The sequence below is a fragment of the Osmia lignaria genome, chromosome 15 (assembly GCF_051020975.1).
Source record: "Osmia lignaria lignaria isolate PbOS001 chromosome 15, iyOsmLign1, whole genome shotgun sequence".
Lineage (NCBI taxonomy): Eukaryota > Metazoa > Arthropoda > Insecta > Hymenoptera > Megachilidae > Osmia > Osmia lignaria.
This window is the reverse complement of record NC_135046.1, coordinates 10,189,122-10,201,529: the sequence shown is the minus strand read 5'-3', so window position 1 is coordinate 10,201,529 and position 12,408 is coordinate 10,189,122. Positions and strand designations below refer to the sequence as shown.

Below are 12,408 nucleotides of genomic sequence, written 5' to 3'. Positions count from 1 at the left end.
TTTTTCCACGATACATTTTTCCGACTATTTTTTGACTAACAATAAGTATTTTAGCGGCTTAGATCAACATGGGTTTGTATCCGTGCTGAAAAATAGATACGATCCGATTAGATATTAAATAGTGCTGACAATTCTAAACAGGGATGTTAACGAATCTGTGTTTGCTGCGAGAAAAAAGGTTCAAATTACTAAAGAGGAAGTGAAGTTGATAGGGGTATTGTGAAATTTCATATATTGCCGGCACTATTACTAATACTTCATATTTAAAGCAGACTTTTAGAGGAAGATACATTTTTAAAAGTAACAAAGAAACTTGCGAAACTACTGATCGCGAATAACTACAGGAATTGGAATATGTAACGATTTCAGATAGATGTTTGTACTTATAACATCCTTCTAGTTAGGGTGATTAAATGTATCAAATGAATGAAGAACTTTTTATTAACAAATAAAGCTGTTCTTCTGAATTAATGTTCTTGGATTTCCTTTCTCTTTGAGATTGTTTGAATTTTCATATAAAATTTTATTAAAAAGTTCATTAATGAATGCATTAAATTACTATAAAGCAAATAATTACAATTAGGAGGGGGGTTCTAGAACCATTTTATATTTATCTGTTATATTAACAAAGATTGATATTACATCAGAACGCTTTTAGTAGTGGGAATTAAAATTGCAAACGTTAATTACTTTACTCTCTAACTGGATGGAATGATTACAGAAACAAAAAGGCTGGACTTCTACCACACCTGTTTTTTAGAAATTAATCAAAATCATCATAAGACCAAAAAATCATTAAAATAATTGTTTGACAACCTTGTATTTTAAAAAGACCGCCATAAATTAAAATTTTTTAATTTGGATCCTAGCGCCATCTGTCCAGAAACTGCGGAAACTAATCGACAAGTAGTTTCCTCGAGTTCCTGATAGATGGCGCCAGTGTTCCCCCTTTCGGAAAATCGGTCGGTAACTTGTTGAGTAGTTTGCGCCGTTTTTGTATAGATGGCGCCAGGGTCGAAAACGAAAAATTTTAATTTATGGCGGTCTTTTTAAAATATAAGTTTGTCAAACAATTATTTTAATAATTTTTTGATCTTGTGATTTTTACTGATTTATAAAAAAACAGAATCAAAGCAGAACAAAATTGTGTTTTTTCAATTACAGTTTAATTTTCCAATTTATTTATACTTAATCAAAGGCTTCATAAAGTGCGTAACAAAACAGTGGTTGTATTGGCATAAATATTCAATTGGTTTACTATACACCGAATACTCCGGTTAGTAACACTGTGCAAACAACATAAACATCATCAAAATGTATTAAAATATATTGTAAAAAGTTGTATACAATAAAGAATTTCAATACCTTTTAATTAAGTCTTGAAGCATATATGTAGTAAGATTAGTAAGGAATACTAAGATATTATGTTTACATTGCGTTCCATTCAACCCTTTGATTGTAAATTTGTTTTGTTTCTTATTATTTCTACCTGAAGAAGAATACATCTTAGAAGAGCATAGATGAAGGTTGAATCCAAACGGTTTCTTACCTAAAATTCAAAAGAGAAAAGAATCTTAAAAATAAGAAACACTGCTGAAAGGAAATTAATTCGCTCGATCGTCGCAAGGTATCACAGAAATCATCACCTCATTTTAATCAATTAACCCTAGTGGTCCGCAATCAAGCGTATAATACACAAGGAAAGGTTTCTCATTCCCTTGCGAGGCTGAAGCTCGTGCTCTATTCCCCCCAAGTGTTTCTTCCCGTACGAGAAGACTCCGCCTTTTGGCACCGGATCCAAAGGAAGAGGTTGCAGTCAGCGTCCCAAGTGAACCGAAGTTAGCCTGGCGTGGGTGTCCCGCGTAGGAGGATCCTCGAGAAACCCCTCCTTCCTTGTACAAATGCTTCCCTGCCTCTCAATCCTCCTCTCCACTATCCCTGAATCGGTTTACCGTCAGGAAACCAACAGAAATGTAGAGAAGAAGGAGGAGATTCTCCCTCGTGAAAAGAGAGAGGGAATATATACACATAGGAGAGTGATGTCTCGATGATAAGCCACGAGGTGTGTAGTCGACTCGGGGGAGTTCTTTCTGATTCATCCGATTCACGAGGCGAGCTTTAAGCTCTTGTCAGCGTCCGGATACCGAGGTGAGGACAAGTCCTGTTGACGAGAGGTGTGAGAACCCGTCGACGATGTCGAGCATCCTCTGATATTCCGCCAGGATCTCGAACCTCGCTGATTGCGACGACTTAACGACCAACCCCGGGCCAAGCGAAAGATAAGCATTCTCCACCGATTTCTCTTTCTTCCTGTTATTTCATCGTTGACAACGAGGGATGTAATTCCGTATCCATATGTCGTCCCATTGTTTCGTACTGACTAAAAGGATTGTATACATCAAGACGAAGCTTCGAGTGTTGATTACCCTAAGGGGATGATGTGCTTTACGTTATAAATATAAAAACAAAGTGACGGTGATAATGATTATGTAAATTATGTACTTACAATTAAAAAGAATCGTAGATTGAGAAGGTCTTAAAAGATTGATATAGTGAATTTATTAAGAGAAGGGCAAAGGATCTTGTGTATGCGGTTTAAAAGTTTGCAAGGATGCAACAGCAACATGAACAGAGACACGATATCGCTGCCGATTGTTGTTACCAACAATGGGCCACGCATCATCCGGGTCAGCATGGTCAGTCCATCGCCAATGTGCCATCACCTATGCAGCAGATGGAAGGTACTCTTTAAATTTAATAATATTTATTTATAAATTTTTTTAGAGAAAAATAAACAGTATTAAATATATATTAATTTAATTATGAGTTATATTAATTAAAAATTTCGAGGTTTTATAAGAAAAAGTTAACGATTAAACTTGAATAACGTATATTAACAAACAAATTCGTTTGCATATTAGTACGATATATTGTAAAATAGATTTTAAGAAATCAAAGTGTTATTTCAGCCTGTTTGCAATCGGCAGGAAGAGCGAAACGATCGCGTAGCCCTCCGAGCTTACCAAAAGCATCGCTAACACCGCGTGTTACCAATTCGTCGGTCTCTTCGACGGCTACCATCGAATCTCGTAACGACAGTAACAACAACAACCATCATCACGGTGATCATCATCCGAACGAGAATGGCGGTAATTCGACGGAAGAAATCAGTTCGAAAAGGCCTCTTCATCCTGCTCTGGTCGGCGCTGGAGCCGCGCTCGAGGCGAAACCACTCTGGGAAGAATTCCATCAATTAGGAACTGAAATGATCGTGACCAAAGCTGGTAGAAGAATGTTTCCTACTTTTCAGGTATTATAGAAATATTGCTACTCTGTGATTTTCGAGGGTGTAGAAAAAAAAATAGATACCTACCGGTACATAGAACGTTTAATGGGCAGAGTATAAAACGAAGAAAATGTTGACTTTACAGTGTCGATTTTTCGGCTTGGACCCCAATACCGATTATTTGTTAGTGATGGACTTCGTTCCCTGCGACGACAAAAGGTACAGATACGCTTTCCATAGCAGTGCCTGGGTGGTTGCCGGTCGCGCAGATCCTGTCTCTCCTCCAAGGATTCACGTTCACCCTGATAGTCCAGCCAGCGGTGCACACTGGATGAAGCAGCCGGTTTCGTTCGACAAGCTGAAACTCACCAATAATCAACTCGATGACAACGGGCATGTAAGTTTGACAATTGATGCTTTACCTCGTAACTTGTTAAAGCGAAGCTCCAATCGTTTTTCTCTATCATCTTCAACTTTTCTGAATGTTCTTCGATTTATCATAAGATAGTACGCACCTTTTGGAAGGGAAGTTGAAAATTGTTTTAACGTAGAGTAATTCATTCTGAGAGTGGCGTAAAAAGAGGAACACCTACGTAATAAAGTAGAACGAGGGATGCAGAGAAACGTTTGCGACAGTATCGCGTTCCACGTGTTTGTCGTTTACGGACGAGTTCGCCTTAATTGACCTGAGATACGAGCCCGTCTTCCCCGAGAAATTATAAGGGCGATGCACGGTAAATTTCTTAGCTCGATTCCTTTCTTCCCAGGAGAATCGTCGCACAGATCAATCCTCTGAATCTCTTTGTATCTGAAAAATAATATACAACTTTATAATTTACTTGCCAATTCAACTAAAAACTAGGTGTTAAAATATCCCCTCGGAAATAGGAAATTTCAGTTTCTCTGAATGGAACGTTTTAAGCTCAGCTTGGCTCTGCACCGGTTACAAAGCGCGACAATGAAGCATGGTTCCATTAGAAGCTATTATAGTCTTACGAGTAATTAGTAGTAATAATTGTTTTAACACGTTCTTCAGATTTATGCCTTGCTCAGGGGATAAAGCTTTATCGAGTTACGAATGAGTCAATGACATTGTTTTCTGATCGCATAATCACTTCTCTCTGAATTCTCTAGAAAATTGAAAAGTTTCGGCTCGCGCGTACAAGTTCGTTGGCATATAAACTTGAAAATCAGTTGAACGATCGCTATTGCTCGTATCGGAACTCTATCATTAGCTTTCGTCGTATTTCGAGCAGCACACTCCCACTTTGTGTACTCTTTAGATCTTCTCCTGTCCGCGCCTTATTAATCCCGCTCTCCTGTCGCCACGAGTAAGGAACGGCAATAGAAACTGTACCGTCCGTAAAGTAACGTAAACATGTGTAATATAAACGAAGCCCTGGAAGCCTGGGAAAGACGGGCAAAGACTTCAGGGTGTTTACGACTTTCGAAAGAATTACAAGCACCAAAGAGCACCAAAGAATTCTCCATACCTTGGAAGTTACAAATGTCTCGTTAACCCTTTCGCTGCGACGCGAATTTTTCAACTTGCACCAGAGCGGGCCAGAAATTTCATATTAGAAATTTTATAATGCCAGAGAACTGCGAGATATATTAAAATGACGGTACAATTTTGCCAATAGTATATTTTTCTTACAATTAGCGGTGGTCATCAAAAGACAAGCGCCAGTCCCATGGGACCATTGAAAGGGTTAACAAAGATTTAAGACGACGGAGAGTTGTAAACCCTTTCGCTATTATAAAAAGCGAAGAATTAGTCGCTCTTTGAGATGCAAAGAGAAAAATGATGTTTACCGAACAGTCATGTTGAAACGTGAAAATAAGAAAATCAATTTGTTACGCTCTAGTTCGCGTGTCGAATCTCAAGAAGCTTTGCGTTCCGTCTTTCTCAACCCTCGTCCCTCTTCATTGTGTCCTAATGCACCTGCGGTTGCGCTAAAAATAATCGTCCCTATGTATCCGTGCCAAACTCAGCGGTGTCAAGCACCATTGCAAACGAAATGATTCAGTGTTAAGACTTATTGGCATACCGATTAATGAATTTGATCCGGCTTCAGTCACTAATCAGCGGGAGGACGGTGCGCGAATCTTCGGGATCAAGACGCTAGTCGGAAGATGATGTCACGATTTGTCCTCTTAGGATTGCTTTCCATCCGGTTGCTCTTGCTCCTGATTTACCTGTTTCAAAAATTTCACGATCAGCTGGTCGTTCAACGTATCGTCGATTGTTACAAATACAGGCGAAACGTTTACGTCGACAGATTCATTTGACGACTCGTAATATTTATAGTTAGTACAATTTTCATAATCCTTCTTGAAAGACGAAGGTTTCACGCGTAAATTATTCGATGACAGACACGTAAACCTACCACTATTTTATTCAAACGCATTTTCTTGAACCCGTTCGTTTATAGAGAGAGAGAGAGAAACTTCTTGGTGGTTTTGGCTCGTGTTCCGTTTCAGAATTTATTGCTTTACGCGCAGAAAGAATTTTGACTCGTGGACCCTTTCTTTCACGTGCCACGAAACAGTTTGTTCCTTTAATTGCTCTTGAACAGACGTGCCAAGCAGGCTTTGTAAAAAATTGGAATCCAACGTAGTGAAATACTGGACGATTTCGACTTTTTAATTGGTGCTTTATCCCCTTATGTTTTTCCGCATGAGATACATAGGAAGATAAATATACCGATTACAAAGAAACCTTGGCGTTTCTAGTCAATTGTCCTTCTTTTAGTTAACGATTAGCTCTCAATGAAGCGGAACAAATAAAGAAAAAAAAGAAAAAGGAAAATCGCGTGTCGAAATTCCTTGGTTGCCAGTGTCAGGCCACACGCACACTTTTCCGTATTGCGAGGATGACTCTTCTTTTCCTCCTTCCATTCCCCTCTATGCTCTTCTTTCGATGTATCCAAAGAGACACATGCCTCGGCATATGCCAGTAAGTGTGCGCGGGAGGAAGGACGAGGGTGTCGGGTTGCCGGAGTAGGTCGCAGGGTTAGTTTTTACACTAATTAGTCACCGAGTCTCTTGTGGCTGTCAAACATCGTGACCGCCCCCCTGCGGTGGTCCTTCCTCCAGAAAAAGGAAGGTCCTCACGTGTGTTTTTTTTTTCTTTCTATTCTTCTTCCTCTTCGTTTCTTCTTACCCCCTTACGAGCACTATCTTCCAATAACGATTATAACAGAGGATCGTCGAAAAAACTTGAGATGCTTACATATTTCCAAGGACAGATTTTTCCCAAGACTCTCTGTAAATGTTTATACTACAAGTTTCTTTTAGAAACCGTGTTTATCTTTTTGACACTACGTCGTCAGATATCTGATATCAATCATTTCCATTTACCGTATTCTGTTTCAGATAATCTTAAACTCGATGCACAGATATCAGCCACGTTGCCACGTGGTAGTGGCACCCTCGCCACCTGGTTCAGCCCCGGATCCTCGCACAGAGAACTTCAAAACGTTCACCTTCCCTGAAACCCGGTTCACCGCTGTGACCGCCTACCAGAATCATCGCATCACGCAGTTGAAGATCGCCAGCAATCCGTTTGCCAAAGGTTTCCGTGATTGCGAGTCGGACGAGTGCGATTCGGTCGCTGTTTCCAGCATGCAAAATCCTGCGAAAAGACCAGCCACGGGAAGTACCAGCGTGCTGTCGTCCAGCTACGTGAATACCATACCTGCCGTACAAATTCCAAGCATATCGAGCCAGGAACACCATCAATTTTACGGTCCAACGGCAACGGGACCATGGGCTTATCCTGGACACCATGGACAACCAACTGCACACATGAACTCCGTCCATTATCCTGCGCATCCTCATCATCCTCATCCGGGAGCGTCTTTATACGGACCGCGATAATTCGGGTTTCTTTGTTGCCTGCGAAAATTTATGCGAACGTTTCAGTGGAGTTTCGTTTCCCTTTGTGAATTGTGATCGTGATAAGATAGGTACATACTTGTATGATAGCAAGGTGTATCCGTTAAAGGGAAAATTAACACCTTATCATCGATAGGTTTTTGAAAAATTTTGAGAAATTCCTTTCTTCTATTGGTTTCAAATATGTTTGTAATTGCAACTTGGTTCCTGGTGTTTTTACATTCTCGAGGTAGGTGTAGGTCCCACTGATAAGGTGTTAAAATTTGATACCAAAGGTAGCCTGAAACAACGTTTACCAAAGAGTAAGTATTATACGAATTAAACGAGTCGTGCCTTACCAAAGACTAAATCACATGGAATATTTTCGAAAGTTATACCAAAGATGTCGATTAATCTTAAGTATCTAGCATAGAATCAGTTAAATTATATTCGTATCTAATGCGTCGTTGTAAGTAGAATTTTAAGAGCAATTTATTAAAAAAGAAATATTTTTATCGCGCTTCCTTTAACAGCAGATCCTCCGATAAATGTTTACATCGTTTATTTAAAAGCTACGTGTTTCTGATAAATAGCTTCGAATGATATTAAAATACTTATGACTAGGTGAGAATTTATCGGGGAATCTCGTAACGATGAAAAGGAAGAAAACTTTTGGATACCACCGTTGTTCACGATGATCGAATCGCGTGATACAAATCGGTTTGTGTCGTAGGTCCGTGGTTGAACGGTCGAAAAAGAAAGTGCCTTTTGTAGGAGCAAAGTGCATCTATTTATACAGGGTGTCTGAAATGCCAAACGAGCCTAAAACGTTCCCGAGCCAAGACGGGAAAAGTAAACGCACCGTGACAACCCATGAGAGAGCTTGGCTACTAAGTGCCTTAATAAATTATCCCCCAAGTATCGTGTGCCATTGTGTTTCGAAACTTTCCTCCCTATTAAAACTTACGCTTCTCTCTGGAGAATCTAACTAGTATTAAGCAACTCAAGAGCGCTTCTAATTACACAACTGTTGCTGTACGTATTCAAAGAGAGAAAAAAAAAAAAAAACATGAAAGAACGAAGGAGAACTTTGTGAAATAAACGTGAACCTGATGTCAAGTGCTACAGTTTAAAGTGTAACCTTTTATACGACCTCTTATGAATTTCCCGTTTCATTTTCTTCCTTTCGACTAGCATTACAGAAATCATAATTAGGTCGAAACGAAGACGATCAAATGTTAAGGATATTTTTCATTATCGAGCTTACATCGTGCGCTGTCTCCGGGATTTTTCAGAAGCATGCAGTTAGAAACGACAAACTAATGCCAACAAAGTGAAACGGCATGGAACTCGAGCAGCCAAGCTTGTCGGTTCCTAAGCGTAGAAAAACGGATGAACCGACGTGTCTCGTGATTGATGGCGACGCGAAGAACCTCGTTGTGTAAACATATTATGAGCGTATCCTTAATGACTCTCGGTGGAACTATCTTTCCTCGTGTATGCTACGAAACGTTTTGCAGTCGCTCGCTAACTGCACTACAGAAATAACAAAAGAAACACGAGATCAAAGGGGTTCGAGTAACCATTCATGTTGAAACTAGTTCTCTGCCAATCTTGATTTAATACTCTATATCAGCCTTCACCTATAATTCCTCTGAAAATGATAATCAAACTTAACGCTTGATAAGTAAGAACCTAGAGAGATTGAAATTTCTGTCGAGTGCTTTGTCAAAGGGGAACGGATGCAGTTTCATGACGCTCAGCACGCGCCTACAAAGAAAGTGGAACTTTCTTTTAACCGAGGGGTTGGCAAGGGCAAAGGTGGTGAAGAAGAGAAGAAGAAGATATCTCGTGTTTCGAGGGAACCGGTGCGAGCTGCAGACTTTTCGTCTATAGAGAGACCGCGGTTATCGGTGACGCGTGACGGCGCCGGCAATAAAAAGCTGCCGTCGGCCTATCTTCGCTCATTCTTTCATCTTCCTCGTAGGTGCCAGCCCTATGAAAGTTAACCCCTCGACGGGGTTGAGTTCACTTCGCGCTGCTGGTGGCACCTCTGTTCGCGAGAATCAGCTGTCCTCAAAGGGTTCGGGACCACGAATACGTTAGCAAGTAATGAGCGACGAGGGAGGAGAAAAATATTTCAATTAGCTAGTAAATTCAACCTGAAAATATACGGTACAAGTTAACTGGGAAAAATTAATATATGAAAAATTGTTAAATATAAAGAATTGAAAATGAAAAATGTATACCTGTTCTTGAATAATGGTAAAGAGTACAATTTCAACATGTGACCATACCCTTTATTTTGCTCTTGGATCCCTGCAGGTTCTTGTGTCCCATTGAGAACACGTTCAACGACCTCCGACGAAGTATCTGGAATTTGTCACTTTTCCATCGTTTCGCTTGCTCTTCTGACCACCCAAATACAAGCCCCTTGAAAGTCTATCCAATAAACAGTGTATCTTCTACGATATCCTGGAATAAATAAAAGTAGAAAAGAAATGAACGATAGATAACGGTCTAGAGAAGGCAACCGTTTAATAAATCTCGCCAATTTTCCGGTAGTAGCTTGTTGGTCGCGGATCAAAGACCGACAAATGAATCGCTCGGAAGATGAAACGGAAAAAAAAGGTGAGAAATAGAAGAAAAAAGAAGGGAAGAGCGTGCATCCGTAAACCGAAACATCTCGGGGTGAGGTCTTGCGTTATCCCACGGGCCATGAATCCGTCATCGCCAGCTACCAGAGGGAATACCGCGTATACGGTGCGACGACTGCCTCTCCGCTTTTATAGTTTCCACGCACTTTGATACAACCAAATAGTTTTTCAGCTTTCCACCGAATCTTCAATCTCTACAATAGAATCTACGATAAAACAGATCTATTCTTCAATTCCATTATAAAGTTGGATCGTCATTATTTATCTAAAAAGAGTTCACTTTCTGCATAACGTCAAGTAAAATTAAATTACAATAAGAATAAGTTCAAATTATTAATTAAGTAAGAAGGAGTTTACATTGTAATAAAGAAAAACTGTGATTTTAGTCTTTAAAAAAAATGAGTTTCTTAATTCATGAGGAAGATAACAAAAAAGATATGTATGTAGTTTCCTAGAGTTTGTCACATTTGTGAAAACAAAAAGAAGATTTGTTATTTCGAGAAACAGGGAGAAGCTTCCGTTTCGGTGCAAAGCTCTGAAAAGAAGAGAAACGCGGAGATCTAGAGCCGTACGACGGTGGTGTATACGACGAGCAGAAGTTCATATCCTGCGGTACCAGCCGCACGAATATGGCCGCAATGACAGATTTACAGATTCCAGCCATTGGGTTGGTCGCTTCTTCGGGATTCTTAAAGCGTACGTTCAACGAGCGAGATGCGCCTTGGATGGCTGAGTGCGCGTCAAATCGCACCTCCACTGTTTATGCTTTACGTCTGCAACCTTCATCTCTCTGTCTACTTCTTAAACTTCTGCGTCGTCACCGTCCTTTTCTTCGTCCGGTTTTATTTAAATATTGAGTATCCGATTCAAATCTCCCGTCAACTGTATTCGTTCTATAATTAAGTCGAAAAATTTAAATCAAGTGAAATACAATTTCACCGCGTATCTTAATTAATAATAAATATAATTAAAAATTACCTAATCGTGCCATGCATCTAATAATTTAGGAAAGGATATATGTTCAAAAGTTACAGGACGAAATTTATAGCATTACCGTTGCAACCTAACGATATAATTAACGTTAAAAAGTGACGAGCATAGTCGTTAGCCAGTGCTACAATCTTAGCAACAACAAAATGACCGTAGGTTATCGTTTGTCGACTCATCCTCCTTAATTGCACGACGACAGGTGACTTGGAACAAATATGATTTAAAATTGGGTTTCATCGTAAATTTAACTTCGTGCCAAAATGGCAAACGCTTCTGTTTTTCTCTTCTCCTACGCGCGCGCCATTTCCTGCACCGAATCCACCTTCAACGCGCGAGATATTTAATTTTTTTCTTTTTTCATTCATTAGACTGTCTTCTGATCCTAGAAATAAAATTTATTGGAAATACATCTGGTTAAGAGGAAGACAGGAAGAAGGACGGACATGTCTGTTAGTGGCACGAAAACTGTCCAAGCAAGCGAAGTATCCGAAGACAGACACTGACCGTGAACCGCGAGACCTAAAAGAAGTTTACCTTATGTCGTAAATAGAGGGACGTCTTTCTTGACTCGCGTACGAGGTTGACAGCGCCACGTGCTTCACGAACCGCCGTGAATTTCAAAATTAACTTTCGTCTTCTAACTTTTACCTATAACAATGAACAATTTTAGATAAACGACAAGTAAGTTTAAATGTTAAGAAATGCATGAATAATACAGGAACAATGAAAGCTGTTCTCTTTTCCCTCGCACAATGCCTGAATGTCCGCGACGGAATAACATTGATTATAATAACAATTAAAAGAACAGTTATACTAAGTTCTTTCCGTTGAAATTCAAATCTATCGATTCTGCGAAAAAAATCGAGGGAAAAGAGAGAAGTAACACGCGTAAGGTGGACCTCAAAAGATTTTCGCCGTAACATAGTCGGCAGGCATATCCTATCTCGCCGCTGGAATCCTCATATGTCTTTCATCGTGCCTTTCCAACACCTCGGAGGCTCTCGGATCATTTTGCTCGGTCTCTCTTCCTCTTTTCTTCGGAGAGCTCATGTCTCAAGCCGCAGCAATACGAGAAGGCAATCATATCCCATCCCACTGTCCCAGCTCGACCAAAATATCACTTCGGCTACTTACTGAGTGGCCAAAGCCAGGGCCGTGTTTGTACGGTACAACAACCACCCTGTCGAAATATTCAACTAATTATTCTATTGTATTACGCGACATTAACAATATTTAATAATTCTGATTTTTCGTTTAATTTCTTACCTGCTATGCAATAAATATATTTCACCATGAAACCTGTTGTTGCATTCGAAATCTGTAATTATATAGGTTAAAAGCTTTATAAATCATCCGGCATGCTAATCTGAAGTATCTCATAGTAAAATGGATACCATATGTAGTATTCTGCAACAGGTTACTATTTTATCACTTTGGTGTGACGATTACTCTGCAAAGATGCGTTATTTCAACCTTATTAACGTTTATATATTTCCTGTTCAAATAATAATTGACTTTTAATTAGCTTTATTATACTTACTCAATTGTTGAGAAATCGATGCAACGATACGGTAATAATGCGCGGGAATTTAAATA

General features: G+C 39.7%; 1 protein-coding gene and 1 long non-coding RNA gene across 3 annotated transcripts; one reads left to right on the top strand and one right to left on the bottom strand.

Moving 5' to 3' along the window:
• Positions 1 to 1,423: 1,423 nt before the first annotated feature.
• On the bottom strand, positions 1,424 to 7,403 carry LOC117600159 (uncharacterized). Its single transcript, XR_013063501.1, has 11 exons — positions 7,266 to 7,403; positions 6,987 to 7,186; positions 6,650 to 6,923; positions 5,677 to 6,569; positions 5,338 to 5,485; positions 3,880 to 4,094; positions 3,709 to 3,801; positions 3,374 to 3,644; positions 3,024 to 3,234; positions 1,647 to 2,723; positions 1,424 to 1,549 (listed from the first exon to the last, which is right to left on the bottom strand). It is a non-coding gene; the product is annotated as an uncharacterized LOC117600159 (long non-coding RNA).
• On the top strand, positions 2,607 to 7,168 carry LOC117600148 (T-box transcription factor TBX10). Of its 2 annotated transcripts, none has more exons than XM_034315184.2 (4): positions 2,607 to 2,741; positions 2,988 to 3,310; positions 3,432 to 3,683; positions 6,665 to 7,168. In XM_034315184.2, exons 1-4 carry the CDS (start codon positions 2,612 to 2,614, stop codon positions 7,166 to 7,168), a joined length of 1,209 nt encoding a protein of 402 aa, XP_034171075.1. In that variant the 5' UTR covers positions 2,607 to 2,611. The 2 variants fall into 2 exon arrangements, with proteins under 2 accessions (XP_034171075.1, XP_034171074.1); XM_034315183.2 differs by having other exon boundaries at positions 2,608 to 2,741; positions 2,970 to 3,310.
• Positions 7,404 to 12,408: the final 5,005 nt, after the last annotated feature.